This window comes from Salvelinus fontinalis, chromosome 39 (genome assembly GCF_029448725.1).
Source record: "Salvelinus fontinalis isolate EN_2023a chromosome 39, ASM2944872v1, whole genome shotgun sequence".
NCBI lineage: Eukaryota > Metazoa > Chordata > Actinopteri > Salmoniformes > Salmonidae > Salvelinus > Salvelinus fontinalis.
In genome coordinates, this window is record NC_074703.1 from 18,821,719 (window position 1) to 18,847,978 (window position 26,260).

Consider the following 26,260-nt stretch of genomic DNA (forward strand, 5'->3'; position numbering starts at 1 on the left):
ATGAAAATAAATAGTTTCATTCCATAATTTTCGTTGGATAGAGTTGTGTTAATATTTAAGTACTTACCAAGTTGAAGGGAGTGTCATGTCATCCCTATGCCATGGGAACGAAACACCACCTGGATTTACCATTTATTTTCTCGTTAATACCTGCGTTCTGTTTTGTATGATGTAAGAATGTATTTTTTTATATTTTTTTAACACCTGGATTTACCGTACAAAACATGCAAACAAACACTTAATGTAACACAATTTGGCTGTTAAAGTATCCTTGAACACCCTTCAGATTTGCTGGGGTGAGTGTTAGCAGCATTTGACATGAACTATTATTGACTGATTTCAATACTCTAGAAAAAATGTAATCTGCTAAAACCTTACACAGCACGTTTTTGCCACACAGGCAAGAAGAAGAAGGTAGGGGTTATTGTTAAGGTTAGAGTAGGGACGTACCAAGGGTACTGGATAGCACTGAGCACTTTTTCATCTCTCGCTGTTAATCAGTCACAGATGGATGAAATAATCAGTGACCACAGACCCAGAGAGAGAGGGGAAAATTACACCACAACGACCAATAATGTTGATCAATAGTATAATATGGAGGCCAAAACTGATTGTGTGCCATATTGGTAACATATTATTGAAAATAGAATGCTTGATATTTAGAATCAGAACACTTTCAACTTTTATCCACAACGGGGCGACAATCCCCATTGCATTTCTGTGATGCTCTGAATTGAACACGATCGCCACTGCGTGGAGAAAAGTAGAACTACTAGCACTGACAATCTGTTGCTGGTTTGCTGCTTCCGCCTTCTCATCCGCAAATGAGAGAGGCACCAACAATGTCCAGCTACTCCAGAGTAATTCATCATGCCACCAGTATATTATGCAGCAACAAAGGTTCCCTGGCCCTCCAGCAATTGCACAGGAAAGTATTCCAGCGTGTTGAAATAACTGAGGACGATTTTTGGTACATCGTAAAGAAGTGTTCTCGGTTTGTTGCGGTGCGGAACCGAGAGAGGACGGACGAATGGGGAGCTGACTGTGTGATTGTCGCCAAAACGTCGTTGCGACTATGTAAAAATTACACAAAACAAGATTGCAGAGATTGCCAGGAGCTTCACCTTTGCAAATATTTTGTTTATGGAAACTGTAGATTTGGGAAAGGCAGGTAAGAGAGACCTCGACCGTGGTGAGTCGTTTTTGCTAGGTTGAAGAGGGGAGTGCCTAGCTAGCAGCAGCATAGCATATATGAGATAGCTCTCACGCCCCCTTTTATTCTGTATTGATCAATCTGGACAAATAATACCTGCATCCTCTAGTCTAGTCCACTAATGTATGTAAAACTTGTGTTAGCACATTTATTATCATCAGGTATATTATAAATGTAAATATAACATATTGCCATATGATGCAGAATTGCCTATTTGCTTAAATTCCTTGATTTGGAAAGCATATCATGATCATGACGTTTCAGTAGCCTACACAAAAACAAAATGATGCTTGATGTCTTTATGGTACACTCCTGTCTGTTTACCTACTCTACTCCGGTCTGTATGTGTGTGCTGTTCTCTCTCTGTAGGAAGCAGTGTAAGTTCTCCCATGACGTGCGTTCAGAGCATAACTACACGCTCCTGAGGGAGTGCACTCTGCATGAGCTGCACGAGGATGACCTGTTCCTGTTACTGCTGCAGAATGATCCCACCCTGCTGCCGGAGGTAACACATACACACACCAACAGATTGCAGCCCAAATAAATGCTTCACAGAAACACACACACAGAAAATACAGCACAGGCCGCTCCACTACAGACTAGAGCTTCACTACACACCTGGATGGAGCCTTACCAGGGCCTGGTGGTCTCCATTAAGAAATGAGCCCAGTTCCAATCCCTAGCACCTCTCCCTAAGCCCTTGTAGACTTTCATATTCCCTTTCTCCGTTAGATGAATACAGTAGAAACGCAATGCTGTGTCTCATGCTCTCTTTGTGTGTGAATTTGTCTGTCTTGCTCCATAAAGTCTTGCTCCTTTAAGTAAAATGTGGGACGTTTCTGCATTACAGGTTTCTGCCCTCAGGGAGTGTAGCAGTGTTCTGAGTGCTCTTTGTGTACGAGCTCATGGGTAGAAGGCGTAGACCTCTATCTTTCTCTCTCACTCTTTTTATCTCTCTCTCATTCTATCTCCCCAAAGAGGGAAGGACAGGAGTAGCTTACATCCTGGCATTCCAGAGAAGGGAATTCTGGACAAGTTTATAGGCAGGTTCAGTGCCAGTGAGAAGTGAATCCTGCACACTGATTGGACGATACCGCTCCGAACCAGATGCACCCGTAATCTGATTGGACAACTATACGGAAGCCTTGGAGAGACAAACAAGTTTCTCAAAAAGAAAAAGGGAAAAAACGTGTGTTCAGTTTTCCGAGAGTAATGTTGGCTCATCCAGTCTAAACAAATATCACAGTAAATCGATGAAAAGACAAAAGAGAAAACACTACGAATACCACCACGTCCAGCCTAAAGCCCAGTGTGGGTGAAGAGTGATCTGAGATGAAGACAAGCCACCTTGGACCTGTGGGACTTCTTGTGTGTAAAAAATAAAATAAAAAAGAACAAAAAAAAGAGCAAACAAAGAATGTTATATTTTTTTTAAGGAAAAAAAAGGAAATATAAAAACTTACGCTGTTGATGTGGGTTTGTCCCCAGGAAGTATTCGTTACCCAGAGAGGTAAAGTAGAACTTCTTGGTGTGTGAGGTTAGATAATTTTTTGGCCGATGACTATGTAAGCCTTCTAAAGGCAACTGCTTGTTCCAGCCCCTCTGGTTGGCTATGTGTGACTGCATTTCCACGATGATTGTCTCTGACATTGTTGCCGTGTGTTCCTGATGTCAGGTGTGCTCTCACTACAACAAGGGCTCCGGGCCCCACGGCGCATGCACCTTCAGGGACGGCTGCACCAAGTTGCACATGTGCATGCACTTTGTGCATGACGACTGCATGTTCGGGCCTAAGTGCAAGAGGCAGCATGTCATCGACCAGCATGGCCGCCGCATGCTGGAGGAGAGGGGCCTTAGCGGTGACATCATCAACGACCTTCCCTTTGTCTACCAGAACCTCCACCGCCTTAACACACCCACTACACCCTACACTGCTAAAGGTACGTAAATCCCTCACCTGGAGTGTGTGTGTGTGTTTTTTTGGCTTGATCTGCAGTGTATGTGCATAATCCCTCTGTATATGTGTGTATCAGAGCGTGTAGGTGAGCTGATCTCCAGTCCTGTGATCAAGAAAGAGGACAGGAAGGAGATTTGTCTGCATTTCATACGCAGGAACTGTAGATTCCAGGGTGAGCTCTCTTCTCCTTGATGTTATATATTTATTTATATTTGCCTGTTCAAATTGTATTTGTCACATGCGCCGAATACAACCGGTATTACCGTGAAATGCTTACTTACAAAGCCTTAACCAACAATGCAGTTTGTGAAATAGAGTTAAGAAAATATTTACTAAATAAACTGAAGTTAAAAATAAAATTAAAAGTAACACAACCAAATGTTATAACAAAAAGGATGCTTTATACAGGGGGTACTGGTACTGAGTCAATATGTGTGGGTACAGGTTAGTCAAGGTAATTTGTACATATACAGTACCAGTCAAAAGTTTGGACACACCAACTTATTCGAGGGTTTTTCTTTATTTTTTACTATTTTCTATGTTGTAGAATAATAGTGAAGACATAAAAACTATGAAATAACACATGGGATCATGTAGTAACCAAAAAAGTGTTTAAGGAATCAAAATATATTTTTATATTTGAGATTCTTCAAAGTAGCCACCTTTTGCCTTGATGACAGCTTTGCACAGTCTTGGCATTCTCTCAACCAGCTTCATGAGGTAGTCACCTGGAATGCAGGTGCAGGTGTGCCTTGTTCATTTGTGGAATTTATTTTCTTCTTAATGTGTTTGAGCCAATCAGATGTGTTGTGACAAGATAGGGGTGGTATACAGAAGATGGCCCTATTTTGTAAAAGACCAAGTCCATATTATGACAAGAACAGCTCAAAAAAGCAAAGAGAAACAGAAAATGCCATGAAGCGCTATGATGAAACTGGCTCTCATGAGGACTGCCACAGGAAATGAATACCCAGAGTTAACTCTGCTGCAGAGGATAAGTTCAGTAGATTTAACTGCACCTCAGATTGCAGCCCAAATAAATGCTTCACTGAGTTCAAGTAACAGTCATAACTCAACATCAACTGTTCAGAGGAGACTGCGTGAATCAGGCCTTCATGGTTGAATTGCTACAAAGAAACCACTACTAAAGGACACTAATAAGAAGAGACATGAAATGTGAGCAATGGACATTAGACCAGTGGAAATCTATCCTTTGGTCTGATGAGTCCAAATTTGAGATTTTTAGTTCCAGCCGCCTTGTCTTTGTGAGAGACAGAGTAGGTGAACGGATGATCTCCACATGTGTGGTTCCCACCGTGAAGCATAGAGGAGGTGGTGTGACGGTATGGGGGTGCTTTGCTGGTGACACTGTTGGTGAATTATTTACACACTTGAACAGCATGGCTACCACATCGTTCTGCAGCGATACGCCATCCCATCTGGTTCGTGCTTAGGGGGACTATCATTTGGTTTTCAACAGGACAATGACTCAATAACACCTCCAGACTGTGTAAGGGCTATTTGACCAAGGAGGAGAGTGATGGAGTGCTGCATCAGATGACCTGGCCTCCACAATCACCCGACCTCAACCCATTTGAGATAGTTGAGTGAAGGAAAAGCAGCCAACAAGTGCTCAGCATATGTGAGAACTCCTTCAAGACTGTTGGAAAAGCATTCATCATGAAGCTGGTTGAGAGAATGCCAAGAGTGTGCAAAGCCGTCTTAAAGGGTGGCTACTTTGAAGAATCTAAAATATATCTTGTTTTGTTTAACACTTGGCTACTACATGATTCCATATGTGTTATTTCATCGTTTTGATGTCTTCATTATTATTCTACAATGTAGAAAATAGGAAAAATAAAGAAGAACCCTTGAATGAGTAGGTGTGTCCAAACTTTTGACTTGTACTGTAGGTAGGGATAAAGTAACTGCATAGATAATTAACAGTGAGTAACAGCAGTGTAAAAACAAAGGGAAGGGGGGGGGGTTCAATGTAAATAGTCTGGGTGGCCTTTTGATTAATTCTTCAGTCTTATAGCTTCGGTGTAGAAGCTGTTGAGCCTTTTGGACCTAGACTTGGCGCTCCCTTTTTGGTATATTTTCTATGTTTTTGGTATGTTTGGTTGTGGTTCTTTCATGCTTGTTTGTGTGCCCAGACCAGTGTATCCGTGTGCATTTTAACTTGCCCTATAAGTGGGAGGTGTTTGATGGGAACGGCTGGATACGCCTGCATCACACTGAGGACATCGAGAGAGCCTTCTGTGACCCCCGGAACACACACAGGTCAGAGTTCACCACTGCCCACTAAAGTTGAAAGTGGACTCTTACGCACCTTTCAAACCGAGACATTTTTCCTCCAACTTTAGCATCCTGCTAACTTTTATTTCCACGAACCAACCTAGTCATGATTGCGGTAAAATTCTGCCTACGGCTTTGTATGAAATGTCGCCGTAATGCACTACGCTCTTAAAGGAAAATTCCACCCAAAACACCTTTATTTTTGTATTTTGGAAGTTGTATATCTTAACTTGATTGCTGACATGCAAAAAAATTTGTGACAATATCAACAATGCACTATTGAAACAAATACCAAAATATCGTTTTTGGGAGTTTTTCTTTAAGCTCTTGATGGTAGCGAAGCAGCACCCTTACTACTGTCCTCCTAGCCGTTCCAAACTTTGCGAGGCATGTCACTTCACCCATCTCTTCATCAAGCCCAGCACATTAACTGTTTTCTTAACCACACCTGGAAATATTCATAAATAATTACTTTGGGAATAAATATCACTGAATGATGAGCATAATGGAATAAAGTAGGCTAACGCAATTAAAGGCATCAAATTGTTTCTTACGGAAACAGCGGAAGTCATCATTGTTATAATACATTTGAAGCTTAGCCTACCCGTGTGTGGTCAACTATTTCAGCACCGTTTTGCGCTGCTTTGAGACAAGCGTGGGGCCTCTTGATAATTCAATCAATGTCCGATTTGTATTTTCACTGAATCTCCATTTGGGTGTTGGTTAGGCTACAATTAGGCTGTGGAAATGTTAGCTAAGTTGAGGTGAGTGCTGCTCATGATCGTCTTGTCTAGTTGGCTCATGTATTGACACTGATCAGAACATTTTGGCAGTATGTTATGTGAATTATTTTGCTCTTCACTTGCATTCGTTTAGTAGCCTAGTCCTACCTGACCAAAAGATTGGGACTCGTCTTAATAAATGTGATTTTCTTTCACTGAATCTCTGTCTGTAGGCTCTATTTGGTTAATTCTCTGTCTGGGAAAATAAGTAGAGGTGGTATAGCGCATCTGTTTGTTCGCTCATCTATCACTGATAGAAACATTTAGCATGCAATAATGTAGTCTAAATCAAATATAGGCCTAACTCCAAATGCCTGCAGAAGTTGTGAAATATGAACACGAGACATGCTTTTTAAAATATAGATTGCTACTTTTTTTCGGTTTCATGATGAAGATACTCTCAATGTAAGACCCTACGCCTGCTCCCCAACCAAGCGGAGTGAGGGTAGGAAAGTGATGAAACGTGGGAAGAAAAGAAAAGCATGGGCTTGCCTTGGGCTCTGTTTCAAAATAAAACTTTTTTATATGACAGCGGTTCCACACTTTGCCATGACGCAAGTTGTGTGGGAAAAATATTATTTGAGTTTTATACGTTCGTCTCCTACTATAGAATACACTGAACAAAAATGTGACCGACCACCTCGATTTGGTCTTATGTAGCAAATTTTTTACATTTTTTACATTGGATAAAAGTAGAGACTCAGAGCCACAAAATGGTATATCATACACTGCAGTGGAGGAACAATGGGAAAGTACTTCTGTTTCGAAAATTGATTAACTTGTAACCTCACTTTTGAAAAAATGTCCCTTGAATGTTTTGGTACACCTTCTCTTTGTCTACTGTTCACACCCTCTTAACCCCTATGGGCCCCACCCATCTCTTTTTAATGATTCACATGTGAGGCCATGTGCTGAACAGGGTGAGTAAGCAGTGTAGTAAACAACCAAAGTTTAAGACTAAAAGTGATGAAAGGAGTTGCCTACAATAAGGAAAAACTCCAGGTAAAAATACACTTTATCTAGTCCTTGGCCTTTATCCTAATCTGACTTTGGTTCAGGTCATGTTGTTATTCACATTACCGTCTCTGGCAAACACACACTATATCAATTAACATCAAAGTATATTTGTCACAAGCACAGGATACAGAAGGTGTAAACGGTACAGTGAAATGGTTATCAAAAATAATGTATAAATATTTTATAATTATTAGACAGACACACTTGTCTAAATTGATGGGTCATGTGAAACAAATGCTATAACCACCTGCCAGCCACATCTACCTAATTGGATTGGTCACTATTGTCTAGACATGTTCATGAAATATAATAAATAGAATGTCGTAATCCCTCCCAGACACACCTGGCTAACTTGATGAGTCATGTAATCTGGCGAAGTGGAGTCTTTTGTTTTAGACATGTAGCAAAAAATGAACCATAATCCCAACCCATACACTAGCAATACAAACTGATTATCACCGCTAGCCACCATGCATGAAATGCTGTAGTATGAACCTGCAGGTAGCTAAAGCTTACCAACTAGGTTCAATGTTAGCTAGCTAACATTAGGCTATAACTAGCAATGCAAATGGCTTTCTGAGATACTAATAATATTACTACACAGATCATACATGTAACATTAGCTAGCGAACCCGCAAGCTACTGTTCCCTAGCTAGCTAACAGTACGCTTTAACATGCAATGAAAATGACTTTCTGACAAAATTTGAAATGTACAGTATAATATCTAAAAATGAAGCTAGATTCTTACCCGTATACATGGATGAACGCTTCACGGCACACTGGAACCCCTTTTTACTCCGTTACAACTTGTTTGGCCCCCGTTTTGTCAAGTCATTCCAGTTCACACTGACCGTGTGCAGAAAGTAGTCCGTCACAACTTTTCCCTCTGATCTTTGTCGATAGCGCCTGCTAAATTGGTTAACATGTATGCTCTCGTTGACTGGCCCTCGCTTCATATTTGTCGCCAAACCCACTGGCTCCAGGTCATCTATAAGTCTTTGCTAGGTAAAGCCCCACCTTATCTCAGCTCACTGGTCAACATAGCAGTACCCACCCATAGCACACGCTCCAGCAGGTATATTTCACTGGTCACCCCCAAAGCCAATTCCTACTTTGGCTGTCTTTCCTTCCAGTTCTCTGCTGCCAATGACTGGAACGAATTGCAAAAATCACTGAAGCTGGAGACCCATATCTCCCTCAATAACTTTAAGCACCAGCTGTCAGAGCAGCTCACATCACTGCACCTGTACATAGCCCATCTGTAAATAGCCCATCCAACTACCTCATCCCCATACTGTTTAAAAAAATATAAATGTTTTGCTCCTTTGCACCCCAGTATCTCTACTTGCACATTCATCTTTTGCACATCTATCACTCCAGTGTTTAATTGCTAAATTGTAATTAATTTGCCACTATGGCCTATTTATTGCCTACCTCCCTTATCTTACCTCATTTGCACACACTGTATATAGACTTTTTCTCTATTGTGTTATTGATTGTATGTTTTTTTTATTCCTTGTGTAACTCTATGTTGTTATTTGTTTCGCACTGCTTTGCTTTATCTTGGCCAGGTCGCAGTTGTAAATGAGAGCTATTTCTCAACTAGCTTACCTGGTTAAATAACGGTGAAATAAAAATTAAATAAATTCAAGGCACCAATGTTTTCGAGAGCAGTAGCAACACCTTTGCAGTTCTCCATTGATAACGTTATATCTTTCAAAAAAGCTGCAGTAACAAGGATCATTTACACATACTGAGCAGCTCACATTATAGACGTAAGCATGCGAAGTCGAAAACTGTGATTATGTTTTTGATTTATTGAACCGAAACCGAACTTACCTCAAAAAGCACTAATCGCTCAGCACTAGTAGTATCCTAAACCTATCGATGTTACATTTAGCTGGGTGAATGTGAATGACAATCATCCAATGTGGTGTAATAGAAATAAAGCCCTGCTCATGAAGTAAAAAAACGTCCTCCCTCATCTTAAACGGCATCGACCACCACTGACGTCCCCCCATATCGGCCCACATGCACTCTCTCTCTCTTTAACTTGCCGGCATGTGCACGCAAGATATAAACGGCGTATCCAAGTAAGAATGTGGTAAAAATAGAACTGTATGAACTGGGTTCTAATAAACATTAGCTGATTTTTTTTTTATAGGCAATATACCATAAAGTCTCACTGTAAAATTAAAACAATCCATGAATGTCTCTCTCTCTCTCTCTCAGTCCGGGCTCTCGGCCAGTAGACTTCCTAACGATGACACAGGAGTCAGACCCCGTGCGCCGCCTGTCCACGGTTTCCTCGGTAACAAAGCCGGCTCACTACATCCTGACCACTGAGTGGCTGTGGTACTACAAGGGCGACCACGAGAACTGGATTGAGTTTGGAAGACCCGTGAGTCTGGAGGGAGAAGGGGAGGCATTGAGCTTTGTGGCGGTTGAGATATGGTTGTGAGGATTCAGTGATAAGTTGTAATGGTGCTGTTGTGGTTGAGGTATGGTTTAAGAGCATTCAGTATTGATAAGGGCCAAGATTCAATGCAAGGCGCTCTATAGAGCAGCACATTACTCTCGAGTTTTAATTTAGCATGAGCCGACATGCACAGCGTTTACCGTGAATGCTATCTCCGCGAATATCGGGGAAATTAGCATTAAAAGGCGCATTGTCGGATGTCCAGTGTGCTGTTCTATAAAACGCCTTGGATTGAATCCCAGCTAAAATATGTGTTGGTGTTGCGGTCAGGACGATAAACAGCGTACGACATCCCTCTCGTCCCGGGAGCTGGAAGAAGCGTACCTGGCAGACAGATCTGCTGAGGTCACCATTATGAAAGGTCACCGCAACTACTACCTCAGTTTTCAAGGTAAAGCCCTTATTACATACCCAACATGCACCTGCACTGAAATAGCTGTGTAAGAAATTAACCTGATCAATATGTTTATATCAAAACATACAGTGACCAGGACGAGAAGTCATTCATCTTTGACCTCTCCTTTCTCTTTATTGTACCCTTCCTTTCTCTACCCTACCCTCATCTCCTCTGCCCATCTCCTCATCAACTTGTCCTCCACGTTCAAACCTTCCTGCAGACATGTACCAGCGGAACCCCAAACACAACACCAAGAGGAGGGTGCGTCGCCGACCACGCTTCATCTCCATCGTGGAAGTGGAGAACAAGACTGCACCGTAGGGAGAGAGAGAAAATAATTGGGAGGAATAAATGGGCAGATCTGTTCCTCTCTGAATGAATGGAGTACCTTTACTCTGGATCTGGTGAGTGGGGATAAATTGGACTGGCTGACAGTCACCCCAATACAACACAGTATGTAAATCACTCAATACCACAGGGATGACTACCAGGTACAGCCATGAAGAGCCAGCAACAGGAAATCAGTGTGTTGATCATTTCAAATAATGTTAGTGATTTTGTCTGCATTTTGTCTGCAATCATTTTTGGGGGGTTCAATGGAAAACCTGGTGCCCTCAACTGAAGTCTGTTTTTACGTTTCCTGTAAGCATGTAGTCAATATCAAGGTACAACTCGTCTTTTATGTACTAACTCTCTGACTGTAGACACATGAGGAAGTATGTTTTTTTTCTGTATATTTTAACATTTAGAATATCTATCAAGTTATGAGTTAATCGCGGTCTGTAGTATATAACTCTATTTCCTAGCATGCATCTCTATATTTGTGTAAGGATGAAGATGTGATAATAAACTATAGACTGGTCTGCCATGTTTATTTGTGGAATAGTTTTGTCTATTTAATGTTATTCAAGACCATACTCAAACTCATTTGCATGTATCCCCATGTTTATCATAATTAATTACACAGAAACCTTATTTTGAAGCTCATTTGGCCCTAGTATTCTACATGAAAGCCATATAGATCCATGATTCACAAGGGCCTATGCCTTGCATCAAGCAGAACAAGTTAACCGGTATTTTGAGTGCTATTCTCCCAGCCAATGACCAGGTATGTTGGCACACGCATTTAAGGAATACTAGGGTGTTGCAGAGAACGCTTTGCTGCAAAACCATCTAAGCGATGCGCGCCTCCCAATAATAAACCCAATTATAGCGTGCTCATGATTTGCGTGTGGAATCGAAGGTCATTTTCGGTATTATGGACAAAATTAGAGGCGTTATGATAGATTCCTATTTGAGGCGGATAGTGTGATACTGAGACATGTCCAGAATCTCAGGTTTTCCAATGATGAGCGTGTGACGTTTCACCGCGAGATGAACACAGCGCGGCTTACGTTCAAGTGGTCGGCCGCGAACAGATTCAGTCATTACTGGCGACATTGGGAGTTATTTATCTAACGGAAAAAACGGGGTTTCAGGTTCTGCATTTTGCAACATAGTAATTGTGTTCGTTCTCTCCGTGCCGGGGAGCGCGTGGCTGCATGGGCCTGGGAGATGCGTGACGCGCCTGTACCGCATCTCCTGGATGGCAGGTAGGCTCCATCACATCGCTGTGAAAAAATAGGCTATGGAAAGAAAGAAATGCGCCGAATGTTGTAGGCTACATGTGTGTTTGAGATATTTTGATTAGGCTTTTTTCTTTTATTTGAGTTACACATAGGTTAGTTTAATATTATCAGCCGATTGTCAGCATTCAGTCTAAAAAAGGCTTCCAAATTTGAGCTATTAACATCTCGCCCTTGATGCCCTTTTTATCGCTGAAATGTATCAATTTGTCTATTCCTGCGAAAGTGTAGGCATACTGTGGGAAACTGTAAGAATGTCCGCTAGACGAGGTAGCCTAATGACAAAGATAGGATAATACGCTGGGAATTGTCATGACCGACAGTATTATAGGTTAATTATGATACAACTAAATCCGTTGGCTATTTCAAATAGGCCTAATAAATAAAGGAACCGCACGGTGGCCGTCGGATGTGTGAGATGCATGATGTTTGTTGGCAGACGTGGCCTAATATAAGCCTCCCAATAATGGGGTCAGCCAGCTATCAAATGTGTCAGGACACTGGTAAGGCGTCTGTTGCTTTAGTAGCCTAGTTAAAAATAGGCATTAACCCATTCAAGGTTTCTATACAATGAAGATATTTTTTATTATTAGGCTTTTATCTCAGTAGATTTGTATTATTAGATATTTGCATATAGGGCCTCCTGGTCGCCAGAAAGCATGCAGTGATGATGCTATTGAGGAGAGATGGCATCGCACGTGTGTGATGTGACAACTCGGGTGCCATGGAGAGTCTGATTTTGATGAGCGCGTGTTCGAGGATGTGCCCCGGAATCTCTCAGGGCCTGCGCACTAATTGCGCGCACCTGCTGGTAGCGTCCTTGCTGGTGTCCATGACGATGTCAAGCTCACCTGTTGCAGGTACGTGCCATTTAATTGTCTTACCCTCATAGGCATGGATGGCTGATGGCTTTGAGTCAGAATGATAAGAATTACTGTTCACACCTGGTTTCATCAAGGTACACTGAGACAGGGCCAGTATTTGAATTTTCCTTTACTTTTATTTGACTTTCCCAGTATTTGACTTGCCCTTGACTTTTGGAGCTGGCCTTGGTGCTGAATGCACCAACTTCCATATTCACCCCCATCTCGTCACCTAGTGTCTTTCCATCCTTTTAACTCTGTCCATTCATCCTCCTCCATCTCTGTGACTCGGTTATGTTGTCAGGGACAGATGGACAGTGGATGCCTACACACACAGTCATCCCTCAGTCAGTCCCACTCACTGGCCTTGAGGCATCACACACACACACATACGGTGCATACAAGCACCCCCTCAAAGTCAAATATATCATGACTTAAAATAAAGAAATCTGTGGGCGGCTGTGTGACAGGGGCAGACGGACTGCTGTCTGGTAATGAAGGATGTTTAGCACTGCTGATTGGATCATTGTCATCAAAGCCATGTGGATCGACCGCAGGGTGCTGCATGCTATTCTTAGAAACACAAGTCTTTTCTCTCACCTATCTTCATTCCTGCAGTCTCGTTCTCTTTCTTTCTCCTCTCTCGATTACTCTTCCCCTCTCTAATTATATTTCTCTGTATTTATTTCTGCTCTCTCCATCACTAACTCCCTCTCTGTATCAATGTGATGCGTGTGTGCGCGTGCGCGCGTGCGATTTGATCCTGCTGTTGGCTTGGACGCCTCTGAGCTGTGTGCCGTGTCTGCAGCATACCAATGAGCTCGCTGCCACACAGCACGTGACGCTGCCGCAATGCACGGCAGTGCCTAGTCAAGGCTAGGAGGAGGAGGCAGGGTGCTCGCCATAATGTAACTTACTATACTGCCGTGTGGGTGTGGGAGGGAGGGGATGGATGAGGAGCAGGGAGAGCAAGGAGATTGTTCATTTATTCTGTTTGAGTCAAGGTAACCATCCCAGAGTGGTTCTCATACATCTGTACTATGGCGCTTTGTGATACAGTATGTTGTGTATAAAATCATGATAAATGAGCAGTGGCACTGGGTGTTTTTCAATGCCTATGTGTGCGTGTAAGACTCTTCAGTGTCCTGTTGAGTGACGATTGTGTGTGCAGGGCCGACCCTCCAAATAAGCGACAGTCAGGGTCTCAACTTACTGCTGAGAGTTAGAATAGTAGAATACACAAGGTGCCATTTTGAAATTTGGTTTTGCATATAGCAGTTTTCCTCTTCTGTCAGTCACTCAATTAGCCCATGTCGGCTAACATTTTAGCCAGCTATCTAAAAATTGTATGTAGTAATCATGCAGGGCACGTGCCCAGGGGCCCTGACCTCCAGGGGGCCCCCATTTGATTTGTTAGTCACTCACCCAGATATTGTATCAACATGGCTTAATAAGTCATATGGCAAAATGTGTGGAATTGCTGGAAATTGGCTTAAAACAGAAAGAAATCACCTTTTAGCAAAATGTGTATAAATTGCAGGAAATTGGATTTTAAAACTGCACAATTTCTCTCTGCCCCATGACAAAATGTGTAAAATTGCAGAAAGATGTATTTAAAACTGTCTCTATTCATGTCAAAATGTTTAAAATTGCAGGACTTCTTTTATTTGTTTTGAGCCAAGAAGGGGAGACACAAATGTTTTGCCCATGAGATAGAGATCACACAAGCAAATCTCGCTTAGGGCCCTTAAAAGGCTAGGGTCGGCTCTCTCTCTGTGTGTGTGTGAGAGCTCAGTGCTGGCCTCTATCCTCTGCTCATTGTATTCTCTAGATGGAGCTCAGCTTTAACTAGGTCTCTCAGCCACCAGCAGGGATTCTGCTCAGCCTGCTGTGTTCATACATTAATTTTAACCACGCACACATGTACACGACCCTGCGAAAGACTAGTGTCCTGTCCAGGGAGCGTACTTGTACATCAAGCTGCCTCGCGCTACAGAAACAGGAGAGGCTGCTGCACTATGGGCCATTCTGGCGTGTTGTGACTGTAGTTTATCTCTCCACAGGCGGTGTGGACTCCAACGGAACGACAGCAACACGGTCCTCATCGCGGTCATCACCGTCACCCTCTTCCAGATGGCCAGGCGCCACCCCACCCAAAGACACTAGTCACCATGGTAACACTGACGCTGCCTCAGTGGACGATGAAGCTCAGGGCATACATCTCCTCCTGAGACCCCCAGACCTGCTGTCCCCCAGCCACCCCCCTCCTTTGCCCCCCCACAGCCAGCCCACCCTCACCCCTCCCCCACCCTGGGAGCACGCCCCCTCCCTAGAGGAGGCCTGGGGCTCCGGAGACTACCTGGAAACGCTTTCCTTCATGGGCCCAGAGGGGGAGGAACTGGCCCTGGCCACAACCTTACCCAGTCACACCTACGACCCTGACGACGGGGCCTCCTATGACACCTCCTTCCCCTCCCGCCCAACCCTCCCCCTGTCCTCCAGCCTCCTCAGACCCTATACGTCCCCCACCTCCCCCCTCCGGGAAGGTCTCCCCTTCACCCACCCTGCCCAGCCTGAGGGATACCCTCACTGGGATGAAGAAGACTATGACCTGGGGGACATTTTTCCTCTGGTGCCCACGGAGCTGCTGCTGCCAGACATGAACAGTCTGGAGTACTACACCAATCTGCTGGCCAGAGAGAGAGACGAGGAGAGGGAAAGGGAGCGAGAACGGGAGAGGGAAAGGAAGCGAGAACGGGAGAGAGGGAGGGAAAGGGAGCGAGAACGGGAGAGAGACAGGGAAAGGGAGAGTGATGGGGAGAGGGATAGAGATGGAGAAAGAGACAGAGATAGAGAAATTGTCATCCCACCCCCAAAGACCACCCCCAAACTTGGCATCACACCCACCACTACCACAAAAACACACACACACACTCAGCCCCCAACCCCCTCCCCTAGCACAGGGCCCCCTCCTGCCCGGGACCACAAGCACCCTCTTGTCCCCTCAGCAGGTCCCACCCCTCCCCTGACCCTCTCACCCACTCTCTGGGATGGTCAGGGTACCCCCACCCCTGGAGTCAGACCCACCTCCAGAGTACCCCCTCAGCCTCCTGTTCTGCGGCCCAGAGTCCCCCCAGCTACCCCTGGCAGACACCCTCCACTGCCCCCATCTAACACCACCAGCCTGGCTCGCCCCCCCATGCTGCGACCTCCAGGGAGGGACCCCATAAAACCACCACCACCTGTGACCGAGGTCCCCAGCAACCGACCGACGACCACTACCAAGGCAACCACTGTTACCACGACAACTCCTGGCACCCTGGCGACTCCCCCAGCCCCTCCAGGACGCCAGTACCTGTGTAACGTCACCAAGCCTGACATGTACCTGGTCAGAGTGGGTAAGACAACACCAATAGAACTCATAGTAGACTAGAGATGGAGGTACATACTGTATGAGAGGCAATTGTATTCCAATATTGTAGATGGGGATGCATTGCACTGTGCTCTACTGTTCTGGCCTGTCAATGTGTTGTGCTGGAAACTCATGGTCACCTGTTTAAAAGGGAGCACATCCCTTGGTTAATGTATAGCTTAGGAGTGTGTTTTCAGGGAATGCGTTGGCAATAGTTGAATGCAGGTTGCTTGAGGTTAAACCTGTCTCTTCCTAGTCCTGCCGAAGTCTGGCTCCACTGTGGGCTTTGGCCAGGTCAGGGACATCTTGAAGAGGGAGTTCAACCGCTCAGTGGAGTTGCAGGTAGGCATACTCTCAATACTCACTGGGGAAGCTTTGGGGAAAGAGCATGATTGTAATGCATTGCAGGAATGTGCAAATTTGCCCTTCACAAATGTCTTGAAAGCCAATCATGCCTGGCTTCCTTCTCCTCTGCTCTCTTCTCCCTCCCAACCTCCTCTCCACTCTCTCTCTCTTCTCTCTCCCAACCCTCCCCTCTCTCTCTCTCTCCTTCCGCCAGTTCCTGAGAACTCCGTCTAGCTTTGCGTTCCGTGTTGTGGCGGGACCTCTGATCTTCACCGCCATGTCTGTCATCAACGCTCTGCGCCAATCAACACAAAGCTCCTCCTTGTTCCCAACTGTCTCACCCCTCTACGGCATACCTGATCGCAAGTACCTGATACGCTCTGGTAGGAACCTCTCTCTCTCTCTCGCTCTCTCTCTCTCTCGCTCTCTCTGGCATATATGAATTAATCCTGCTATAGGACTTATTGCGACCAGCAGGTCAAACGAACGGCTAAAACGAACAAGTCTCTCAGAAAAACGAATCTCATATGATTCACATATGGTTCGTTTTTTTTCTGAGTGACTCGTTCATTTTAATCGTTCGTTTGACCTGCTGGTCGCAATGAGTCCTATAGCAGGATTGATACACGCTCCTCCGGCTCAGAAGCTCCAGAGAGATGGTGGTCAGACCACGTGTCTGTCATATATTGGCACATGGAAGTAGCTCATGATGCAGGCAGCGTAGAGAAGAGAAATACATGTTCAGAACTGATCATTGATCTCCTGAATGAACTGAATGTTGTGATGCCACAGCTTTGTAGAACCAAAACATACACCGCCTCTGCGCAACAAATTTGAATTGTTTAGGGGGCCGCAGCTTGAACGATATTGTGCTCATCACCCTCATGGCAGTCAAGCAATGTATTCCGCCAGGAGTCGTATGCCCTCGCAATCTACAAATAGACATAGTTTAAATCAAACTTTTACAAGTCTGTCACAAAATGCAGCTCCAATAAGCCTAGAACTAGAGGCTTGTAGAATCATGACTTGAGTTTTCAGTTCATCGTTGGCTAGTAGGCGGTCCTGCATGCTCTGGGCATTACTAACTCAAATGAACTGAATTAGTCTAAAGATTTGTTCTTTTGACTGAACGAGTCAAAGTTCTGAGCCAAACTTCCCATCACTAGTGTGTGTGTGTGTGTGTGTGTGTGTGTGTGCGTGTTTTAGTGCTGCATTGGACAATGTGTGTGTACTGTCAGTGTGATAATCTATGATGTGTGTGTTTTCTAGTGCTGCAGTTTGTGCCCGGTCACGTGGATGTGCGTGTGTGTAACTTCAGTGAGCGAGTGGAGAGAGGACTGCTGATGGCCTACACGGAGACACGCAGACGCGCACATGAATTTGGCAACGTTACTGTACAGGTGAGAGTCGTAGCCGTGAAAGTGTGTGTACTAGCCATTCACTTGGGCAGGTTCAGCGGAGCTGAGGAAAGAGATTCAGATCAATCAAAAAGTTTGTCAACCTGTAACGTGTGTGTGTGTGTTTGTTTACCTCCAGCTGCTGAACATCACCATGGGTCAGGCCAAGCCACAGGGTGACCAGAAGGTTCCGGTGGACATCACGTTTGCGTTGCGTGATGGGCGGGGCTACCTGTTGGGGTCAGAGGTCAGCGGTCACCTGAGACGCCTAAGCACGGTGGAGTTCAGCTTCTACCTGGGCTTCCCCGCGCTGCAGATCGCTGAACGTAAGTCTCACATGCACCACACACATCTCATCTACCCCTCACTGACACTACACGCACACACACACTTATACACTCTCAGACCAGGGTGCCGTTTATAGCATCCTGACCATATGCATGTACTGTACTCCCACACATACCCATTCTAAATGAGTTACTTGCCCCACGGACGTCAGTGAGTAACCTGATTGTATCTTATCCATCCTGTGTTTGTCTCCCCAGCCTTCCACTACCCCGAGCTGAACGTTTCTCACCATCTACGTTCCTCCTGGGTCCGCACAGGTACGAATATTGAGATAATTACCGTGCTAGAACTGCATGCATGTGTTTGTGTTGCAGTCATGATGGCCGTTTTTTGAGAAGTGCATTAGTGTTGTGTGTGTGTGTGTGTATTGCAGTGTTACTGGGTGTCCAGGAGCAGACGGTGACTGAGAGGAGCTTCAAGGCTCGTCTGGAGCGCCGTCTGGCCCTGCTGCTGGAGGAGGGGCTGGGGGAGGGGAGTCAACGACCCCGCTGGAAGAGATCCACGGCCGTGGGTAACAACAGCTTACAGGTACTCAACACACTTATACACTCTCACACCCACTATGGGTGCTGTTTGTAGCATCCTTACCACATGCACATGCTGTACTCACCCACACACTACACACACACTCTGACTCCATGGTGTTATCTCCAGGTGGTGCGTGTGTCGAGGCTGGCAGGTTCAGGGCGTACTCTGGAAGTGGTGTATTTCGTGGAGGGACCAGAGGGGGAGAGAGTCCCTGCTGATGCCACCGCTGCCACCCTCAACCGCCTGGAGCTGCAACGGGCTGCCATCGTACTGGGGCACCGCGTCCAGAGACCCCTTGCCCAACGTGAGTCTATGCATGCGACCGTGCGTGTGTGTGTTCGTGCACCAGCGGGTGGCCGCATGTGCACTTGTGTATGTGGGATTTCGATAAGTAGTATCCAGTGATTCACAATGTAAGCCCATGCAGGTTGGCTGCACTCATTTCCTAATGTACAGTAGCATATTTCTTAAATAAAAGTGTAAGCTGATTGTATATGTACATACTGTACTTGTCTTCTGTAGCTGTAGAGACCCTGACAGTGCCCCCGTCTGAGACTCAGAGCAGCAGTGTCTGGCTGATTGTGGGGGTGGTGGTGCCTGTCCTGCTGGCTATCTTCATCATCATCATCCTCTACTGGAAACTGTGCGGCTCGGAGAAGCTGGAGTTCCAGCCTGATGCCATCAACACCATCCAGCAGAGACAGAAGGTCGGGGGCAGGGGTGAAGGGTTAGGGGTAGAGGGTCAACCTAGATGAGGGACTGGATTTGTTATCTGACTGGAATTTCATCAAAATAAGAAGGGCATAAGGCTGTAGTCATGCATACATACAGGTCTTGATGTGCTTGGATCTCTACTTGTTCCACGCTTTTCTCTCCCCTCATCTCTCTTTCTCTCTCCCTTTTCTATACCCCCCCCCCCCCCCTCTCCAGCTCCAGGCTCCCAGTGTGAAAGGGTTTGACTTTGCCAAGCTCCACCTGGGGCAGCACAGTAAGGATGACATCATGGTGATCCAGGAGCCTGGTTCCCTCCCTGTGCCCATCAAAGAGGCCACCCCCTCTGAGGGAGGAGATCTCAACACTCCCAAATCCAAGGGCTCCTCCACCAAGGCTGCCCGCGCTAACCGCCGTAGGGGGAGGTTGGTAACACATCCACACGCAGGGATACATCCACACAAATCCACACTAACCGCTGTTTTTCTCTGATTGGCCAGACTGTCCCCGTCAGATGGTGACTCGTTAGGTAGCGACCAATCGAGTGGCAGGGAGTCTGCAGAGGAGACCACAAGATATGTGGGCACGCCCCACGAGGGGAAACCGCACCGAAACAAAACGCCCAAGAATGGCAAGAGACACGGCCATTTCTCTTTACCTAAAGCCTTATTCATAACATTCTGATAGAACTGTACCATAATAGAACAAACTGGATTCTTTGTCATGTAGATTATAATGAGGAATCAGGTCATCTCTACATGTATACTATTCTATCTACAATGCCCATGCTGAAACACAGAGGAGAATAAGTGGTAGAGGGAGAGATTGTGTGACTTAAAGAGTGCGAGTGTGTATATATTTGTGTGTGTGCGTGCGTGTGTCCTAGAGAGAGCTATGTGCTGAATCAGCAGGAGAACAACTGATTAAAGGACTTGCATCAAAGAGAAAAACACAGGGAGAGCGAGAAAAGGAGAGAAAGAGGTAGTGAGAGGGAGTAGGGAAAGAATGCAGGATGGAGAGAGAGTGGAGGAGGGGGAGGGAGCAGAAGCGAGAAAAAGCTTGCAATGTGAACATGTCCTGAATCGCTCTCTCTGATCACCAAGTGATAATGCTTCTTGGCCCCTCTCTGTCTCCCTCTCTCTCGCCTCCTCTCTTTTTGTTCTGACCTGGATCATAGGGAGGAATAAGATGGGAAAGTCCTCGCTTCATGTTGAGTGGTTCAGTAAAGCTGCAGCTTGCCAGGAAGAACCCAGTTTAGTGTTGCAGTATTACTACAGTTTACCTTACTCTCTTTCTCCTTCTCCCTCTCTCCTCTCCCTCTCTCCCACTCCCCAGTCCCTCCCACAGGCAGTGGTCCAGATGAGCTGCTCTCCTCTTCCTCCATCTTTGACCACGTGGACCGTCTGTCCCGAGGCTCGTCTGACGGCAGGGCTCGCCAGGCCAACAAGGTCCAGCTGATTGCCATGCAGCCCCGGCCCAGCCCACCACAACACTCACACAGCCCCACCATCACAGAGAGGGTCAGCGCAGAGGTGAGAATATACACTCTTACACACACAGCTAGCTCACACAGGCGAATACACTCAGACACACACACACCTTAAAACTCCTTAACATCTTGGTGTGTGTGTTTATCTAGGTGGCTCTGAGACACAAGTCGGAGATCGAGCACCACAGGAACAAGCTGCGTCAGCGGGCTAAGAGGCGGGGCCAGTGTGAGTTCCCCTCTATGGATGACATCCTGGATGCCTTCGGGCAGGCGCAGGAGGAGGCGGGGCAGGGAGGGTGTCCCCAGCGCCTCTACAGCTCAGCCCATGACCACATGGACAGCATCTTGCACACCGACCCCCCCTCACCCCCCACCCCAGGGGAATCCAGGAAGAGGTGAGATGGTCATACATACTCAAACTCTTAGTCTTTCCTCCATGGTCAACTTGTTTCATAAATACCTCCCACTAGCATCAGGTGGTTTTCATTCTTTGTATCAAGATTCTCCTTTTCGTTCTTCTGCATAGACCTCTAGATAGAAGATATTTGCGTCCCTTGTACACGGTTTTGCTGTAGAGCCCAATGAATAGTCACGCTGAATATGTGTGACCGATCTGTATTAGTGTCTGTGACTGAATTAGATGGTTCTGTGAGACTCCGTTGTATGAATGTGTCTGTGACTAATCTGTGCCGATGTCTTTCCCTGCCCTGCCAGGGGGAGGCGCTCTCCTCGGGGCCGGCGGAGGCAGCAGGGGAACGGCAGTCTGCCAGACACGGACAGACTGACGGACAGAGACCGCCTGCTCACAGACCACAGCGCCACCTACAGGAAATACCCTGGACTCAACAATGTGGCCTACATGGTGAGACACACATACTATGCGCATACTGTGTGTGTGTGCAGGTGCGCGTAGTGTGTGTGTGTAGGTGCGCATAGTATGTGTGTCTCACCATGTAGGCCACACACACACCATATACATGCTCACTCACACTTCTTCCTCCTCTTCTCTCTCTCCTCCAGTCCGACCCGGACCTACCTCCAGACCACGGCAGCCCCTCCCCTAACGACGAGGTGTTTGACCACGCCCCTCCCCCGCCCCCCTACGTGCCTCCCCAGCCGTCCATCGAGGAGGCGCGGCAACAGATGCACTCCCTATTGGACGATGCCTTCGCCCTGGTGTCGCCCTCCTCCCAGGGCAGCGTCAGTGTCGGGGTCACGCAGGTCAGCCCCGCACTGCCAAGCCCCTCTCCCTCCCCACAGACACACCCATCACGCCAGTGGGGTTCCTACCCCGCAGCCCCCACACACAGCCCCTTCTCTGCGGTAAGAGTGTGTGTTTGTGTGTGTACTCCCAGGGTCTCTTCTGTGAAGTATGAATCATACTGTCTCTCTCAACCTCTCAGCTTCTCTCTCTCCCTCTTTACTATTTTGCATCTACATGTTTCTCCTCTCCCCTCTTCCTGTCCAGAGGTATGCAGAGTTGGGGATGTCTCCCTCGTCAATACAAGGCCTGTTGCAGAGGTGAGACAGATGTTACTATACTACTCAAGCTGAAGCACATTCAGTGAATGTCAGCATTTCTAAAATCGGGTGTATGTGTGTGTTTCAGGCAGGGCCTGGGTTCAGGGGCCTATGTTGCTGCAGAGGAGCAGTTGCAGGATTCTGTCTACGCCAACAGGGGGCAGTATGAAGAGCCTCCCTCCTCCTCCAGACCTCGGCCTGTTGGGGGAAGCACAGGTAAAGGCAACGTGTGCGTGTTAATTGGGATTAATGTGTGTATGCTAAGTGTATAATGTGTGCAGCTAATTACTTACATATGGTGTGTTGTTTGTGTTCTCAGGTGCTCAGCTGCATCACCTGACGCAGGTGGGCTTGTCGAGCCGGATCAGTGCGTACCCTGGGGTGGGCCGCAGCGTCTCTGGGCCAACAGGCTCCAGCTGGAACCAGCAGCCTTTAGACCAGGACCTCTCCAGACCCGGAGCCAGCAGGGAGACTGTGAGTCAGACTACATGATGACCAACAGGGACAGCATGAGATTGTTTTGGGCGGACCACATGTCAGAGATGAAGAGAAACATTTGTTTTCCAGAGGAGTAATCTAGTTTACAGAGAAGTAATTTGATCTCTCTCTCATCCTATCTCTCTCGCTCTTACCCTGTCTTGGATCTATCTCCCTCTCTTTAGGTGCTGTCGTTCCCTGAGTTCTCCTCCTCCGGTGTGTTTCAGATGCCCAGCTCCTCTCTGGGAGACCATTCTGTCCCCCCAATGCTCCTGGCCCCTCCCACTCCAGAGTTCCCCCTAGACGAGTCCTCCCCCTCAGCCCAAAGCTCCGCCTCCCTCATCAAGGCCATCAGGGAGGAGCTACGACGGCTCGCCCAGAAACAGGTTGCTGTGGCCAGCAGTTACTCCTAGACCAGTGTGAGCCCCTACCCCATAACTGGTCAAAACTACTGGCTCTAAACTGGTCCGAACCAGTTTGAACTACTCATCCTAAGCAAGTATGGACCGACCGGAACCACTACCGCAAACTAGTTTGAAACAGTCAGAACCACTTTCCCTAAACTGGTTTAAAGAGGCTCATACTACTATTCATAAGCTGGTCTGAACAAGACTGAGCCAGTCTGCAACAAGATTTCCTTACAACAATAACATCACGGTTCTTTACAGGGTTCTTCTCTCTGTAAAGGTTCCTCGTTCTACAGCACAGTGTTTCCACTGGACAGGAGGACCGAGTTTGTTTTCTTCAGAGTTCCATAGAAATGCTTCCGTGAGAGGGGCCGTCTCTGCCCTTTCTGACCTAATGTATGTGGTGCTAATCCTCAGCCTAATGTCTCCTGTCATTAAGTTAACCACGCATTGCCTTCAACACACGTTCATCATCAGCCAGATTGGTGAGGTCTTCTCCATTCATCAGTCATATTGGTGAGGTCGTGCACTGTAGAGAGAGTTGGAGTATAGTATACTTTGGGCACGGGGGACTTGAATATACAGATGAAAAAAGTATATAAAATGAAAATAGTAGATATAAAAATCCTAAATGAGCACAATATGAATTAATAAGGGTGACCAATGGAGTATTCAAATGTTATTTATTTTTTATTGCTCTGAAAGTATACTTTATATCCTTTGTTTAGTTCAAAAGAAGACGAAAAAATACCAAAACTGTTTGGATGTTCTTTAGCTGTATTTTCCCTGTGTTTGCGCTCACTGTTGCCATGGAGCTGATCATAACGTTGTTTATCGCAGTGGAGACGTCGCTTAGCATAGTCGCTCCCTGCTCGTGTGTTCGTGTGTTGACGGTACAAAAATGAAGAAGAAAAAACAAGGATTTGCAGATATAATGTATATATAGCTCTTTTCAGTAAGTGTCAAAATAATTGACATGGGGCTAACCTATCCCATCCACCACCAATGTGACCTTCTGCGGCAGAACAGAGGCATTTATCTGGGATGACGATTGACTCTGTCAAATTGTGATAGTGTTTCTCTTGTGAAAATTCAAGATTGAAATAGGAATGATTTTATACAATGGTATGAACATCGCCAAACGTGTTGCAAAGGTGATTTGAATTTGGGAATTTTGATGGAGTGGTTTATAGCGAGTGAAAAACACCATGTCCAATTTCCTCCAAATAGATTCCTTTCTTCATCTCCTTTCCTTGGTCAGCTCTTATCCAAATGGATGTAAAAGGGAACCTCTCGAAGGAGGTGGATCTAGGAAACAAAGCTATTTAGGACAAATGGACATACTATACTGTAGTAGTTGGTGGGTTTGGTGGTGGTTATGAAGTGCTCTTTGTCTCCATCTGCTGGTAGTATGGCTGCATGGCTGGCTTCCATCTCCGCTTCGGGCTGTTTTCTCTATGGTCTTATTGTATTGGGTTTGGTCAATGGTCAGTAATGTGTGGGTTTGTGCAGGCGAGAGAAGTTTTTCCCATACAGCTCTGTGCTCTAGCTATCTACAGCATGTCGACTACGTTTGAGGCTTCTGCTAGCTAGCTATTAGTGATGTGACAGTTCATTGTTGTCTTCTCTCAGGCATGCTGCTAAAATAAGAACAACATTTTTTTAAACAAAAGTTAAACTGAAGAGTTGTTTCACAAGTAAAGAGTGAGAAGTGCCATCCAAACATGATCCATCCAAGCACATAATACATCATGATAATCAAGCAGTAGAAAATATACACTATGTTGGTGTTATTCTGTTATTCTCTTGTTTTGCCTTTTCTAATAATATTTTTGAACCAAAATGAAAATTGATAACAATAGATATAGTATATAAAAGAAAATAAATATAAGCGTAAAATATGTCAAACTATTTTATCTGTGATTGCTCAATTATATGGACAACCGTCCAACAGAAGGACTAACACATCATCTTCCCTGTGGACCAATCCTGATTCAGAACTCTTCATCTGCTGGGACTTATAACCTTCCTGATTGGACCTAGTACATGTCAATAAGGCTGTGGGATTATACAGAGAGTGGAGTCACAGATGTGTGTGAGTGGACGACAAACCGATTCACCTGGTGCTACTAAGTAACTTACAGTAACAGACCCCTCCCTCCCTCTGTACAGGGGGTTGGAGTGTGTTGATGTCTCCTCAGTCTAACAGCATCTCACACATAGCCTATACAGACATGGGGAGCACAGACACACACTGATGTTGATTGATATTCCTATCTAAAAAGATAGGATTCTCTTGTCACTTCAAGCTCTGGACTTTGAGTAGCTGCGGCGTCTCATGAATGTTTCATAGATCTGTGTTTTATAGATCTGCGTTTCATAGTTCTGTGTTTTCTAGATCTGTGATTCTCTGTGTGTGTCTCCAGAGTGTTGGAGCAGGTGTGTTGTTGGCCCTGATATCATACCCCTATACTCTGTCCCCAGAGGGTATGTGTTTTGTTTACTTTTGAGACTGGGGCGGGCTCATCTATAGGCCACACCATGGGGGTGTATCTTTGACAGCGTAGTAGACGCTCAGGGGTATTAAATGTCAGACAAGGGTGGGGTTCCTGCCCGACTAGATCCACAGACATTGCATTGCGTCAACCAATGGTCGCATGCCACATCATCGACTGCTCAGTCAAAATCACATGTTGTGGTTAACTGGTATGTTAAACACCTATCCAGCTGTTGTGAGGTCTGGCATGTGTCTGCAATGTTGTCGGGCAGGACCACCAATACCTGTTTTACAGCTCTCTCACCTTCCCAATCTTCATACCTCTCTCCTTCTGAGCTGCATCCCTGTGATGTATTGAATCTGAATGATATGTAAATCAAACATTAAAGAAATGTGTTTAAACTCAGCCTTTGCCGTCTTCATTTTTTTTCTCTACAAAAGTGTAAAAATGTAGTATTTTAGTTGCTGGTACCTTTTTTTGTTGTAAAGATTGGCT

General features: G+C 45.8%; 2 protein-coding genes across 6 annotated transcripts; both read left to right on the forward strand.

Annotated features, from left to right (window-relative positions):
• Positions 1-771: 771 nt before the first annotated feature.
• Positions 772-11,012, forward strand: parp12b (poly (ADP-ribose) polymerase family, member 12b). Its single transcript, XM_055905638.1, has 8 exons — positions 772-1,171; positions 1,583-1,718; positions 2,889-3,153; positions 3,247-3,342; positions 5,327-5,453; positions 9,501-9,669; positions 10,018-10,138; positions 10,365-11,012. The coding sequence occupies exons 1-8, from the start codon at positions 825-827 to the stop codon at positions 10,463-10,465; spliced, it is 1,362 nt and encodes a 453-aa protein (XP_055761613.1). The 5' UTR covers positions 772-824; the 3' UTR covers positions 10,466-11,012.
• Positions 11,013-11,253: 241 nt separating this feature from the next.
• On the forward strand, positions 11,254-26,170 carry LOC129838565 (UPF0606 protein KIAA1549-like). Of its 5 annotated transcripts, none has more exons than XM_055905626.1 (21): positions 11,254-12,272; positions 12,393-12,629; positions 14,696-16,030; positions 16,301-16,386; positions 16,604-16,772; positions 17,659-17,789; positions 17,926-18,112; positions 18,332-18,391; positions 18,508-18,662; positions 18,789-18,966; positions 19,185-19,369; positions 19,593-19,798; positions 19,874-20,004; positions 20,709-20,905; positions 21,013-21,257; positions 21,577-21,724; positions 21,883-22,185; positions 22,331-22,383; positions 22,472-22,599; positions 22,703-22,857; positions 23,046-26,170. In XM_055905626.1, exons 2-21 carry the CDS (start codon positions 12,494-12,496, stop codon positions 23,271-23,273), a joined length of 4,416 nt encoding a protein of 1,471 aa, XP_055761601.1. In that variant the 5' UTR covers positions 11,254-12,272; positions 12,393-12,493; the 3' UTR covers positions 23,274-26,170. The 5 variants fall into 5 exon arrangements, with proteins under 5 accessions (XP_055761601.1, XP_055761600.1, XP_055761602.1 ...); XM_055905625.1 differs by having other exon boundaries at positions 11,254-11,736; XM_055905627.1 differs by having other exon boundaries at positions 11,254-11,736; positions 12,407-12,629.
• Positions 26,171-26,260: the final 90 nt, after the last annotated feature.